The following is a 15,360-nucleotide window of genomic DNA, read 5'->3' as shown; positions in this document are numbered from 1 at the left end:
TGGGGGGGGGGATTTCAAGCTTAAATAATTTCATAACAAAATCTAAAAGTTTTGAAAATAGATTATTTTAACCAGGAAAACAGAGCAATGATTTCAGAATGGAGGAAAGCCACAAACAAGTAAACGGGATTTTAACAAAATGTTTTTTTATTATGGTTTGAAATAAGAAGCCAAGCATCAGTGGGATTAACATGGCAACGGTGGATGGAAAGAGATTTATCAAAACAAAGATAAGACATTCTGTGATTTCTCTTGTTGGTAAATTGAAAAAACAAAACAGCTATACATTAATGGTTATTTAATATCAAGTTTATTTGCAGAACATGTGCAAAAAGCTTCACAACAGATTAAAATCCTTAAAGAACATCAAAAGTTTCTCTACAAAAAAAGACAGAACTATATTTAGATCCATATAAAAAGAGAACTCAAGGATTTTTATCTATCTACATATATTTTCATTAATGAAAGGAGCATTCAGACAACTAAGTGAAGCAAGAAAGAAAATACTGAGTGATAGAAAAAAGCCTTGAAAGACTTAATTGTAACCAATGAATTTGTTATAATATTCAGTTTTGATGTGGCGTTGGATGATTTATCTAATTAGTGCAATGAGATTTTTAGCATACATGCTATCAAATCACGTGAATCATACTTTTTTGCCCTACACCACATCAACATTAGACAGAATAATACCAGATGTAATATTGAATCTGGTTGAAACAGCAGCAGAATTTAACCTTTAATAAAAGAAAAATATGCATCTTTTCACATGTGTGCTCTTTATTTCTGGTTATTTATTTTCAGTATTTATTAACAGAACAGAAATATCTCCTTTTACGTAGCAATAGAGGAAAATAACAGCTCGGTGAGCTTATACGTATAAACATAACCTTAGAGAAAATTTACACCGTTTTGATAGAGTGCCTTGAACATATACATTTCTAAGTGAGGCATGCATCTGAGTTTAGCTCCCTCTACTCTTATACCTATAAATTAAATCCAGTTCCACCAGGAGTCATCAGAAATCAAAGAATAAATAGAATCCACTCTGATCTCATTCTGTTCTATGAAGGCCTCAGTGAACAAACAGCATCATGATGACCGAGGGACACAAGAGTCAGGTCAGCTGTGGAGATGTTAAAAGCACGGTTAGGTTATAAAATGTCACCCCAAGCTCTGAGCAATATTCAATCCATACCCTAAAAACAGAAAGAAAATTATTTGAAATGGCTGCCTGTCAAAACTGACAGTGTGAGCAAGGAGAGGATGAATCAGAGGAGCTAAAAGGCAACGGGTAACTGATTCACGTCTCAGGTCAGCAGGACAATTAGTCACAACGATCCATAAAAGTAACCTTTAGGACAAAGAGGAAAGCCAGAGTTCAAAAAGACAGTATGTTCACTGAGGGGATGGAGCAAACCTGCTCTGGTCAGATGAGAGCAATTATCAAGTTTGTTTGGCCAAAATGATGAAGTTATGTATGATCAACAATTAACACAGAGTGCCACCATAAAACTAAAAATATGGTGTAGGGAGAATAATGCTTTACTCCAGCAGTAACTAGGAAACTGCTCAGGGATAACTGGGTAGATGGAGGCAGCTGAAGTGACAAAAATAGCTTCACCTTCCTGCAGGAATAAAACTTTAAGAACTCCAGGGGAAGGATTTAGATTGAGGCACACTACAAAAACTGATATAAAAATGCATAAAATGTTCTTAAAATAAGCGTATTTTACCTAAATGTGAGCAGGTATATGAGGTAATGTGCCAATAGAAAAAGTAGTTTGTAGTTTAATAACATATTTTACACCTGAACTAAGAAACCTTTTTTCTTATTTTAATCATAAATCATCTCTTTCCATTGGCAAAATGTCTTACTGGCATGCTCAAAACAAGAGAAAATTAACTTATTTTAAGAAACTGAGACTTATATTTCAGTTTTTGAAGTGCATATCCATCTGTTGGAATGAAGTAGTCAAAGTCCAGGCCTAACTTTAAAGTTTATGTTCACAACTCTCTGACAAATCTGACGGATGTTTAGCAGGACTTTCTCTAGGAGAGAAAAGCCAGTAGAGATGTACCCAAAAAGACTTGTATCTAGGTTAAAAAAAAAACAAAAACATGCTATAATTATCCACTTACTGTAAAATAAAAATGGAAACAATCTGATTAGTTAATCATCATTTTTGTTTGTTGTATAAAATTCAAGCTAAATAGAGTGAAAGTGTTTGGCTGTTATGTGAGCAAATAGTTAAAAAGGTCAAAGGGGTTCACCTTCACACCAGAAAAAAAAACAGGGCAGCACATTCTTCACATAGATAAAAAAATCGAATTTTGTTTAACAGATCTAAGTGAATTCCTAATCTAATATGAAACAGGCTCTTGTGATCAATTATTAAACACATACTTTATTCAGATAAGTGCGGCGCACAATGTTAAAGTGTTGGAACTCTGTTAACTAGAGCCACCTCTCAACAACAATACCCCCCCTGTTCTCAGCGCTACACGAGACGTCCATAATGCTGCATGTTCTAAAAGTAGACTAACTCCATCAGTGAGGAGGAGGCCATGGAGATTATCCTCAGCGACATACATATCAATGCAATCGCCATGGTTATGGGTTAATTCTTTGGGTTCGAAGACACGGAGGTGAAACCAATGAGATATTAAGGAGAATGTTCTGCTATATAAACGTGTTAGTTTTCCTCCACAAAGCAAGAGGCGGATCAAACTTTTTAGTTCCCATTCATTGCTGCCTCAGTGGAACTTCTTTTCTTCCCCTTAAAGTGTCTTCTTGGGGATTTTGCTCTACTCCATTTTAGATCTTTCCATCTTAGTTTTCAGAATCTCCTAAAAGATAAACACACGGATTAATGCACAAGCAGCATTGTGACTTGGAGATAAGGGCAAATAAAGGTCAATAGTTGGATCTTCGAAACAGTTGAATGTGTGACTAAAATCATGGGATTTGCGTGTGTGGGCGGGTACTTTACCTCTTCCTCATCCAGCATAACAGGGAGAGCTCTGTATAAATGAAGAGAAGTTCAGATAATTAGCCTGTTGCCAGTTATGTATTATTCTCTGATCATAATCATTCATATTTCAACTTATGCTTCTATCCCTTAAAGTCATACATTTATCCAAGCTGTGATAACGATCTATCAAAACTGTATGATGTTGTCCTCAATTTCCTCTAAATTGATTCAAAAAATGAAATCTGAAATCTAAAGGAATCTCCCAAATGATTGTGGTGAGTGACTTACACGTCAGCAACGGAGGTAGGGATGTTCTCTTCCACCCACTTCAGGTCCTCATCCTGACAGAAACCCAATAATATGAAACAATCTACGGCTTAAGGAACCTTGAATAATTCATTAAGGATGATGAAAGAATCTACCTCTTTGCTCAGGAGTTTCTGGGAGCCGTTAGCATCTGGCTTCGAGCCCCTCATCTTCATTCCCTCTGGATGAAGAATAGAGAAAAAACTCACACTGAACGACTGGGATTCATTTTAACAGTATAAAAATAACAGGAAACCACTTGTTGATCCGTATGTTTTAAACCTTTATCTTAGATTATTAGTTAAATTATGAAAGAGGTCAGAGAGAAAGCTCAAAGCTGGTTTAAGTAACAAAAAATCATCTGAGAATGGAAGGAGTTTGGTAGAACCCAAAACCTACTAAAAGCACAATGTTCAAAAACATCTTTAAAAAATTTGCAAAATAGTTCACTTTTGCAAATCTGACCTTCAAAGCAGGTGCAATTCACATTTAGGGTGCAAATTTAGTGGAACAGCTAAAACTTTAATGCATGGATGTTTCTTCATCACCATAGAGGTGCAATTTTTATGAGCAGATGGTGCAAAATACTAAGTGGTTGACATGGGAGTTGAAACACTGTCCGCCAAACGCTTTATCAGACTTTGCATCTTAATCTGGTTCGTTTTATGGAGTGAATTTTGTTCCATTATTGTTGCAAGCAAAGAGCATGTTTTGTTAATGGAAACTGGAGAAAAAAAATTCAAATCGAGAAATAAAACTTTAAAAATGTTTAAAAAAAGATTTTTTAGAGTAACCATGCCGTTACATTTTTCATTATTCTTGTATATTTCTTATAATCTTTTATTTTATGTTTAAAAAATAGAAACATGTATTAATGAATCAAGCAAATGCCCTTCAGGTGATTTCAAGGAATGGCTGTTGGATGCACTTATGTTGACCCAAAATATCGGCCGGCTGACGTACGTATCTGTCTACGTCTAGTCAAAAGAAACAGTTCTGAGGTTCAGTTTACCACCAATCATGAAGGACACCATAAAAATGTGGGAGAAAATGTTTGACCTTTATATCTAAAAACTACATATGGGAGAGAACCAACACTGAACGTCACCTTGAACACACTATCCCCATAGTGGAGTATGGTGGTGGCAGTAGCATGATAAGTAAACTCCCCTCTAAGGCAGAGGAAAGGGAAGCCACTAAGGGTTAATAGAAGAAAACCATTCAATCCAAAAATACTTTATTAATCCCAAAGGGGACTTAACTTGGGACTGGAGTGGAGGTTTACCTTCAAGCAGGACACTGATTTATGTGAGTTGGTCAATAACATAAAATCACAAAATATAAATGAAAGTTTTTAGTAAATACTGATACAAGTGACGACACCGCTTTGATGTTACCTTTATTCATTTTTCATTCATAGACTGTATAATCCTGCCCTGTACTTCTTACCGAAAGCTTCATTAATCATTGGTTCTTTTGCTTCATCTTCTTCATCATCTTCATCAATAAGAGGGGAATGAGAGAACCTGAGAGTAAAAACACAACACAGGCTAAACAACGCCGTCGGTTAAATAAAAGATGAGTCTTTAAGGTCCAGGCTCCACACTGACCTCTGGCTGTTAGCTGAAGGTCTCAGCAGCACCATGATGACCAGCAGCATAGTGGAGAACAGGAGACGCCAGAAGGCGTCGTCCACCCACAGGTCCCGCCAGCTCTGGGTCAGAGAATCAACAGAACACAAGAAGGAAGAGTTGACTTTTCACCTCGGAGGAGGATAAGAGGAATGTTGTTCAGGACAGGAAGTGAACTGACCCGCTGACAGTCGACCAGCCTGAACACCTTGGTGGTCCAGATGATAAATATGATCGAAACTGTTGACAATTGAAACACTGGTCAGATTCTGGTGATATAGAGATAGATATGCAGCATGTTTAGATATTAGCTCAATACACTAACTGGATGAAATAAACCTGACCCATTCTTTACCAGCTTCTAACTTATTATCTTATTTCCTTATCTAAATGTACAAAGTTTTTTTTTAGCATTTTGTTCAGTTATGAAAAGAACTAAACAATGCATCCATCATTTGCGTACATTTAGGTAGGATGCTAATTAGCAACACTAGGCACTTATTGAAAGACAAACTTTTAATCAATACGTCAATATGTTGATTATATATTACTATTCAAAAACACACATATATATAATTATAACATATGTTTTAAAGAAAAAAAACTTTTTTAATTATTCTTGTTTTAAAAGCTGTTTTAAGCATCAAAAAGGCGTGCAATGCCTCAGCTTGGATGCTTGTGCTTTTTGGGGTCAAACGATCTAGATGCTCGATGCTCTAGTTGTTTAGCTGCAATCTAAGAAGCCGCTTGGCTTTATTTGCTTTGATGCAAAAAATAATCTCTACACTCAGCTCATCAGGATAATCATCCTACTAAAATATAATATTCTGTTTGGAGTTAAAGACCCATCCCACTGGGGGGCAAAGTGGGGTTAAGAGTCTTGCTTAGGGACCCAGGGTGGAGGCTGTGGGAATTGAACTGCTCTAACTACTAGGCCAACACTCCAAATAATCCAAAAAGAATGGATTATTTCATTAAGAATGAAATGTCTATCACCGCCTTGATCAAGTGTAATTCCATCTAACCGGACTTGCTTCAACTCACCGACAACGAAGAAGATGAGCGTGTTGGTAAAGTGCTGATATAAAGACAGCTTCACAACATTTCTGCGGAGCTTCAGGAGTCGAGTGGTTTGTGACAAACTGATGAAAATGTGGACAGGGGTTAAGGAGAAACTTAATAGCAGATATAGAAAAACAGCACTGACAGGATAAAAAAAAAAAAGCCCTGATTGAAGCCCATTTTGGTGAAACGTTAAAAGGATATCCACCACATGACACAGGAGTCGATGAGAGAGAGGCTAAGATTAGCCACGAGGGCCACTGTTCCATAGAAACCCTGAAAAGATGAGAGCAGATTTGTCTGAGCAGATAAAAACTCTAAATCTTTAAAAACACTCATTTAAATTACTGACTTTGAAACAGCAATTAAATTCAATTTCATTTGATGTTTTTACCGCTAAGTGTAGCCGTGGCACTGCTGATGCCAGGTTTGTTAAAGCTTTTATGTCAAAGCAGCACTGTGTAACTTCTAACCATTAAGGATGTTAGATCTGCACCTTTCAGGTTTAGAGCCCTGATATACGGAGATAAGTAGAAAAAAAGGGAATCCAGAAATTAAATCAAACAACTCTTAAATAAGGTTTTCAGAGTAACTTTGAAAGCTTTTTTTCCCTCATTTTTTAAACAGATTTAATTTTCAAATTTCTCTTTTTCAGACTAAGTTGAGTTTGCAAATCATTCATCACAGATTGTTTTACTTACCTACTTTAAATCAAATTCACAGATTTCAAGAAGATTTCTCATCTTAGTTCACTCTATATAGGTCGTATTAGCTACAACGCTAAGGCTGATAATAAGACTGTATGGTTTTTTTTTTAGGTTTATTGGGAATTTAAAATAAAGGAGGAAAAAAAGAAAGCATAAAAGCAGCAAAAACAATCAGTACCATCCTGCTGCACTGCACTGTAATGCAGCAAATACACCCTACAGATATGTGGTGCGTTAGCGCAGCAAAATGGTATACATGCCCATGTTTTTTAATTTTTTTATTTTTATCTATCTATCTATCTATCTATCTATCTATCTATCTATCTATCTATCTATCTATCTATCTATCTGTAATATATAGGTAATATATTGGGTAATGCTAAGGTTATGTGCTTTAGCTCCTTTAAGCTCCCTTTTTGATGAAGGGATGATATACGTTTTTATCAAACAACTTGTCTTCAGTGACTAATGTCTGACAAACTTCAGAGGCCCTCATGGATGTGCTAGTTTTATACTAAGGATAAGAGGGATGCTCTTCATCAGTAAGTAAAGCAAAGGGCCGCTGGGGTTGAATATAGAGATTTCAGATTCATATTTATAAAAACTCACTTTGTGGTTGTAAAGTCACACATTTAAAATACGTTCAACATGAATTGGAAAGTCTGATTAAATCTGTGTGGGGTAAAAGGACAGCTGCTTACACCGGTCACTCTCAATACGCCGTCCACTGAGGAGAAAAGGAGGTAGAGAAGCCCAACGGCTACCAGACGATGCACCGTGGTACCCAGCCGAGGTCTATAATACAGAGACAAACAGCTTTCATTAAGAGGAGCTTCTGTAGCGGTTTAAAAGCAGTAAAAAATAGCTGACTTACTTGACTATACCATAACCCAGGCTGACTATGAGCACCAGGATACGAGCCAGAGATCTTTTGAGCGCGGAGAGCAGCTCAGCGAAGATCACAGCACCTAGAACTGCAACAGAGAAACATCATGGCGGCTGTCGATTCCAGAAAGGGGGAACCAAAACAAAACAAAGCCAACCATAGTCTCCTTTGTAACGGATGCTCTGGTATTCGGAGTAGAAGACCGCCTTCTCCAGCATGCCGAGGATGATGACGGCGCCGATCCAGAACTGGATCCGTAGCAGATCCCTCCAGTAGCAGGCGCACCAGAAGAGCCAGAGCGCCCCGAACAACACGTACACAATGCACATCACCATGAAGAACTATGGCAAGAGGAGGCGGGAGAAACAGTTACACAACCCCGACGTAACCGGATCAATGCCGGGATCCAGCATCTCCAATCCAGATACGTACGATCATCAGGGGCCAGTCTGCCGGGGAGGAATAGTCATGTGGTCCTTTCATCTCCACACTCACTGGGGAATTGAGCAGACCTCTGTCACTTATGATGATGTTTAAAAACTGATTCCTGAACAAAAAAGTCTAAGGGGAAAGCTTGATTCTCACTTGTGAAAGAAAAGCTGAGCTGCTCAGGACTGACGTCTTCGTCCTCAACTCCCCGGAACAACACCTTGACTATGAACAGGTAGGGACCGTTTTCCCACGCTTTAGCCACGGCACTGATATCCTTAAGGAAAAAAAACATGTTATTAGCCTCCGTACCTGGACACAGAGGGGCGTTTGGTCACAAACATAAAAGTCCTGAAAATGGAAATATATATATGTTTATGATTCCTGTTGTTTGCTTTACTGCAGTGGTTGTTAAAATGAGGGAGGCATCTCCTAGGAGGGCTCTGTGTTACTACAGGGTGGCTGAGGAAGAAATGCACAGAATAAAATGACTAATTTTGAGAGTTAATTGAAAAAATTTTTAGGGACATGTTGAATCATGTTATTTGGCAGATTAAACTGTTAAATGTAAAATAATTACAACTCAAAGGTGGTAGTTGTTTTTTTATTTAAAGGAGATTATAGTTTATTTTATTAAAATATGGTTTATTTAGAAAACCCAACAATTTAGCCCAAGTAACAGAAGAGCAACTTTAACATTTTTCCACACTAAATTAGAAAGAGGTCATCCAAGAAATGACATAAAAATAAAAACATATTTGGTATAATTGCTTCTCATGTACTTAGTCTTTGTTAGCCAATTTAATGTTTAAAATTATGGTGTGACAGTTAGCATAAATTCTATTTTTTAAACATAATTTTTTAAAGGCATATTAGGTGACCGAGTCCCTTTAAAACAAGTTAACCTGCAGTTAACTTGTAAAATAATTATCTAAAATAAATAACATAAATGCAAAATAACCATTTCAGGCAGGAGAAAGTGTTTATGGAGTGAAATTTGTTCTATTATTGTTTAAATGTTTTGAGGCTGTTTTTTCAAGTTTTTTTTTTTTTTTTATTCAATATTTTTTCGATTTTTTTCTTTTTCAAAAACTGTTTTACAGATTTTATATTTTCAATTAGTTTTTCTTCTTCATACTCCTTTTATTTTACTGAGTTTTACCAATCTTTCTTTGCAAATTGAGTTTTACAGATCACATTCTCTTCACATCGGGGGCGGAGCTTCCTCTGGAGCGAAGATCAAAGATGCTTTTGGTCTCCATGGACGTTAGCAAGAACAGTTTAGGTCATGAGTGAGCATTTTGTATTGGGTTGGAAGTAAGGAGAATGTGATCTGTAAAATGCAACTTGAAAAATAATGCAATTTATAAAACTGAAGTGAAAAACAGAATTTTGAAAGAAAAATTTTCTTCAATATACAATATGAAAAAAAAAAAAAGTCAAACAGAATTTAATGTTAAAAAAAATAAAAGCTGAAACAATAAAATATAAAAAGTTACATTTTAGAAAAAACATATTTGCAACAATACTGGAACAGAATCCACTCCATAGTCACTTATAAAACCAATCTCTACCATAAATAATGCACATATGTAAGTGCATTATTTACCTACCAAGTATTTCCTACTAAAACATCTACTGGTTTCTGTATTTTCTGTATTTTCACTGAATCTCCAAATTGTTTAAGTTATTTAAGTTGTGTAGAGAAACCAGAAATTTTACTTAAAAGTGGCGATGCTCTCACAAGAATATAATCATTAAGCAAAATTTAAAAGTATTATAAAGTAAAACTACTCCTAAAAGTGTATTTTGTTAAAGAAAATGTATGCTGGTTCATGTAGCTACAGTTAGTACTCATGTCTGGGTTTACTGCGGTTCATGTTTTTTCATTTAACTGTTAAAATGGTTGGTAGGGAGGGGAGAGAAGTTTCTTTAGATCAAAGGAGTAAAGATTGGGAAATGCTGCTTTAATGGATTAAAATCGTTTCTCACCGGCTTGTCGGGCCAAGTAAGGGTCTGATTTGATGGGTCACTCTGAAAATCAAAGTTTAAGGAGCCGTTAAAGAATATAGGAGCTTTTAAAGGCGATATGGTGGATTAATTCAATCCCCCACCTTTGGACTGGAGAGGGGCTGATACGGGTTGAATTCTGGGAAATAAACCTGTAAGAAAGAGGCAACAATTATTAAGAAAAATAAAATAAAAAAATCTTTCTTTTTTTTTACTTCAAGGGTTACATGCATTAGGTTTTTACCTTGGGGACAAAGAGGGAGGAGCAGTTCTCAAAGTACATGTAGCCCTGGCTGTAGAAGCCACTCCAGCCATCCTTCAGCATGTGGTCCATGCCGAACATGTTCATCGCTTTGTTGTCCTTTTAAAGGAAAACAAAGAGAAAAACAAGAGTAAAAAGCATCAAAATATGATTCAATAAACAGGCGAAGTTCCAGATTTAAGACGGTAGCCTCACTCACCGGTGTGTTAAAGACCTCGTTATAGCAAACGGACGAGCGCAGGTACCAGCTGATGTTAAATGCCAGATTTCGGTCACATGAGCCTGTGTCATTTAGAACTGCAGAGAAGAGGAAAACCATCCCAGATTAAAACAACTTTCACACAATATATTATCAGGAGGCAAAACAAAAGCAAACAGGATCCAAAGAGTCCAATTCAGCCCAGAGAAAAACCCAACGCTACTTACACCTCATAAAGATGGTGGTGTTGGCGTACAGCGTCTTCCGAAACACGGCATACTTTGTCTGAAAACACAACATGGTAAACGTTACTGATACTGAGAGTAGGAAACGTGTCACATACCCAGCATCATTATAGGTAAACTTTATTTTTAAAAATTCTAATATGCAAACATAATTTAACCTTAACTAAAACAAAAATGTATCTTACGCTATCTAATTTAACTCAAAGACAGTTAACAGGGGCGCACAGTGGATGAGGCTGAGTATGACTTAAATGCAGGAAGGATCTATTTTAGTGCAACAACTTCAAAGAGAACAAAATATGAGACATATAATTACATCCCACTTTTTAATTCAGGTGGATCAGCGGAAGCTTTACACATGTGTGACTACTTTTGGTCATTTTCAATTAAAAAATTAGGGTATGAGCCTGATTTTTAGCATAACTGTAACTTTTTTTAAACATTATTTTATGGTAAAATACCCTGCCCTGTAATGTTTTATGTTATAACAATTTGTATTAAAAAATACAGACTAGTTCACTGTAATAAGTTTTTTTTTTACTTTCAAAGCACAAATTTCAAAAGTTGACAATTTTACTGCAGATTAATCTACAGATTAACTTGTTTGGACTCAGTCACCTAATATGTCTTTTTTTTAAATGAACAAAAATCATTTGTTAATTTAAAAGTAAAGCAGTATACATCCATAGCTCTTCCTGATAGTGTTTACTTAGTCTTTTCTAACCCAAAAAGACACTTTGCTCCAGTGTTGCTCTGGCGCCATCTGCTGGCATAGATTAAACTCGCACCCATCAACTTGCAGGCTTCAGCAGCTTTGGTTTCAGCTTCAATAAACTCCAAAGTTTGCATTCAATTTCAGGCATTCGTCCTGTCCTATTCCTCTTGGCATCCAATAATTTTGGCAAACTCTGTATTTCATCAAAACTATTAAGTTTAAAACCAAATGGAGCAAGAAACAAAAAGAGTAAACCACAGAAATTCAAATATAAAAAGCCAAAGAAGCGTCTTGATTTAATCTGAAAGCCACTAGAGAACAAATTCATTAAACAATCATGGTCAGATATTGAAAATCTGTTTGATATCAGACATAAATGTGCATCAAAATATTTCAACCGGCATTTAAAATCTCCGATAAAAGCAGCAGGTTAGAAGCACATCTTTATAATTTATGTCACCAATTGGTTAATAATAAAACAGGTAGGCTGTTCTTGTAAAAAAATGTTTAGGACCATTTTTCTCTGGTTCAGTAAAATTACTTTATTAAGCTTTTTCTAACATTCCACATTAAAAAACAAGAAGGAGAGAATGTATAATTCCTGCTGATCAGGTATTGGTTATCCGTCAATACCAAGAATGTAAAGAAACAATCGACTTACCATTAAGTGTTGATTATTAGTTTATTACATTAAAATGTATTGTATCCAATTAATTGATAAGGAATTTCTTTCAGTGTTGTAGTGTCACCACCATTGGCTAGAGGGTGCCGCATTAGTAGACGGGCTTTAAGTTTGAACATTTCTCTGAGAGCAAACAGAACAACTGGTTTAAAAGCCACACTAGCAGCACTAGATTGTAGGATTACGCTTAAAAACAGAGCGATACATTACAGTTAGCGTCAGCTTCTTGGAAACCAAACGGCAAATAGTTTGACAGCGTATCAGAATGGCATACCCTGAATTTTAATGATAGTTGCATTTCTGATCTTTGGATGGAATAAGTGCATCCTGCTTTGAATGAATGAATGAATTAATTAATTAATGAGAATTTGGTGTATCAACCAAATACACACAAAAGAGACTGGTTAACATCAACCAAACACCAATTTCTAAACTAACTAAATTCACCTGAACATAAATAGTAACAAAACTTTCCATCAAATAAACCTGTCGGTATATACAGCCAGAGAAGTGACATTGATTCATGTAAACTGTCTGAAAAGGGGTATGAAGAAATAAAACTTATTTTTCATACCCCTTCTCCCTTTAGAGTAACCTTCCTGTTTTTTTTTATCCAATATTACCAGTATTAATCATATTTTGTATTCATTAAACTACTAGGTTCTTGTTTGGATATGTTTTGTTATATCTTTTAAAGAAAATAAATAATGTGCAACAATATATGTTTTTGTTTTTCTTCCTGTCAGTTTTAACAGCTGTTCAAATCAATTAGAAAAGTCTTTATTAACTCTAAAAGGAAATCAAATAATACCAATAATAATAATAACAGGTGGCACAATAAATTAATAATTTATTATGTTTACTATTTTTATCTGTACTTCCTGCTATGAAAGATCCTCTTGAAAAATAATCAGTAGTTGATCGATAGTATCAATCAACTCTAGATTAACCTTGGTTGAAAGAGGAAAGCTGAATCATAAAGGAAATTAAACATTTGTTTCAGGACATCCCTCAATATAATAGCATGAAAAAGGTTTCCTTTAAGGCCAACCTGCAAATAAAATGAAAAATAAACTAAAAAAACAACAACTAATCAATTGAGATGAGTAGATGGGGAGAAAAAGTTTTAATTCTTATATTTTTAGGGCTCCAGCTATTATTTGAGAAATTTATGAGCAAATACTACAATCAATTTGGATGTATTTTGATATAAATACAACAAATTATTAAAATATATTGATTCCATATGTCCACTCTTATCAGATGATAAGACACTGAGGCAAATAGAGATAAAAGAAAATAATACAGATGTGAAACATTCAGTCAATACTATATTTACTGACTTTTTACTCAGATATTTTAATTCTCCGTCCAGATAAAAAAAAAAAAAGTATTTTAGTTACGAAATAACTAGATTTTATTTCGCTCTTTAACATTATTTTTGGCTCAAGATCAGCATTAAAAGCGCAATATCATATTTTAAGGAATGACAACCTGTTTTTAGTTTATTATAGATACAAAAGTCGCGGTATAAAGCGAATGAAGAGCAAAATAAAGCAGTAATTTATCATTAGCCTTCCTAACAGATGGAGCATGAAGGAAGAAGAAGCTTTGCTAGTCGCTGTTAGCTGCCTTAGCTGCCAGCTGCTTAGCAACAGTATGGGCTATTCTCTGTATAAAAGGAAAAACACTGACCGAGTTTATATTTACGCTCCATACTGACACCTCTGCCGCTCCTCCGAGGTGAAACCCGAACGCTAAAAGTAGCAAATACAAGCGACGAGACTGGGCATCCAGCATCTTCATTTAGGAATCCACCACAGGGTCAGGTGGACTGGTATCCGCCTCCAGGTCCGGCACTGCAACTCACACAATCGTCACCAGAGGGAGACAGAGATCAGGGAAAAAATATGTTTAAAGAACAAAAGAATGAAAAAGGTACTTTTGCATGATGGCAATCAATAAAACTTTAATTTTATTGTATGAATTCTAGCTCAATTTGTGGATGTTAATTTAATTGCTTATTTCTTACACATTCCTGCTCTATTCAGTCGGGATTTCTATTTTTAAAGCAGATTTTTTTTAAATAAGTTGGGTAACTTCAAAATATTCAGAATGTTTCACAAGTGAGAGCTATTCAAAGACAAATGTTTGTACTATCATAAACATATTCCTAAATCCGCACAACACATTTTGTAATACATTATTACTTAGGCCTTAATTAACTTTATTTATACAGTACATTTCAAGATGTTAATCACATTAAATGCCAGTGAAAAAAAATACATGAAAAAAATAATCCATTTATTTTTCTCTTACTAATTAACCATAAATATTGCTCTTAATTTTTGACTGCTTAACTTTATAAACAGCAACCCATACATATGGTGGTTTTACAAAATTCAAAGGATAGTGAGGGAACTGAGAAGGGCAGGAAGGAACAGAAGAGAAGGGCGATTACATCAGGACTCAGATTTGGACACTCAGGATTAAACTGGATTTTATTTAAAGGTGTGTTTTTCCAGTGTAGTCCTGTTTCTCTGACTGTGACTGGCTGGATGTGCTCTCTTCATCCTCTGAGCTTGTCTGCCTGGCTGTGTGTTTCCTGGACGGGGCCGCCTTATACAGTTGCTTTTTGTATCTGTGCTTCTGTCTCCTTGAACCCCAGCTAGCCTCTGCAGATGGCCACTCACACTGAGCCGGGTTCTGCTGGAGGTTTCCTCCTGTGAAAAGGGAGTTTTTCCTCTCCACTGTCGCTACAAGCATGCTTAGTGTGAAGGATTGCATCCCAGTCAATGGGTCAATGCAATCAACTGGTTTTCCTTAGATAGAAAACTTTTAATCAATTTGACTGTATGATCTGCTGAACTGTAAAGTGCCTTGAGATGACGTGTGTTGCGACATTGCGCTATATAAATAAACTGAATTGAATTTAATTATTAATTTCATAATACATTATAAGAAGTATGAAGAGGGGATGGTACTGAAAATTAGAATGAAAATAACATATTTTTGATTTAATAGACATTATTAGAATGAACTCAAAACATTAGTTTTATGGAATTATTTTTCACTTTCTTAGAACAATTACTGTAATTGAGATAGTTTGGAGTCTTTTTGTAGTGTTGATTTTGTTTTCTTTTATTTTGTTGATTTGGTTTGTATTAGTAAGAAATAAGTAGTAATTTCTATCCACACTGACAGTAATGCACTATATTTCGCTATTTCCCAACCGCCAATAAAATGTCTTT

General features: G+C 35.5%; 1 protein-coding gene across 1 annotated transcript; it reads right to left on the bottom strand.

The window, feature by feature from the left end:
- Positions 1-322: 322 nt before the first annotated feature.
- On the bottom strand, positions 323-13,959 carry LOC107096783 (transmembrane protein 87A-like). Its single transcript, XM_015393590.1, has 20 exons — positions 13,805-13,959; positions 10,695-10,752; positions 10,468-10,565; positions 10,251-10,367; positions 10,111-10,158; positions 9,989-10,030; positions 8,153-8,273; positions 8,000-8,061; positions 7,725-7,908; positions 7,556-7,655; positions 7,383-7,476; positions 6,179-6,250; positions 5,957-6,065; positions 5,094-5,152; positions 4,892-4,995; positions 4,731-4,807; positions 3,398-3,462; positions 3,264-3,316; positions 2,994-3,024; positions 323-2,850 (listed from the first exon to the last, which is right to left on the bottom strand). The coding sequence occupies exons 1-20, from the start codon at positions 13,913-13,915 to the stop codon at positions 2,809-2,811; spliced, it is 1,647 nt and encodes a 548-aa protein (XP_015249076.1). The 5' UTR covers positions 13,916-13,959; the 3' UTR covers positions 323-2,808.
- Between the last annotated feature and the right edge of the window lie 1,401 nt (positions 13,960-15,360).

The sequence above is a fragment of the Cyprinodon variegatus genome, unplaced genomic scaffold (genome assembly GCF_000732505.1).
Source record: "Cyprinodon variegatus isolate N-32 unplaced genomic scaffold, C_variegatus-1.0 Scaffold650, whole genome shotgun sequence".
Taxonomy (NCBI): domain Eukaryota; kingdom Metazoa; phylum Chordata; class Actinopteri; order Cyprinodontiformes; family Cyprinodontidae; genus Cyprinodon; species Cyprinodon variegatus.
The sequence above is the reverse complement of the archived record's forward strand: the minus strand, read 5'-3'. Positions and strand labels throughout refer to the sequence as shown.

Excerpts from the sequence above, each read along its gene's own strand:
- LOC107096783 (XM_015393590.1), bottom strand. The coding sequence starts at position 13,915 with ATGAAGATGCTGGATGCCCAGTCTCGTCGCTTGTATTTGCTACTTTTA. Across the intron at positions 10,566-10,694 it reads CACCACCATCTTTATGAGGT|TTCTAAATGACACAGGCTCA; the intron begins GTAAGTAGCGTT and ends TCTTCTCTGCAG. Across the intron at positions 8,274-9,988 it reads TTACTTGGCCCGACAAGCCG|GATATCAGTGCCGTGGCTAA; the intron begins GTGAGAAACGAT and ends TTTTTCCTTAAG.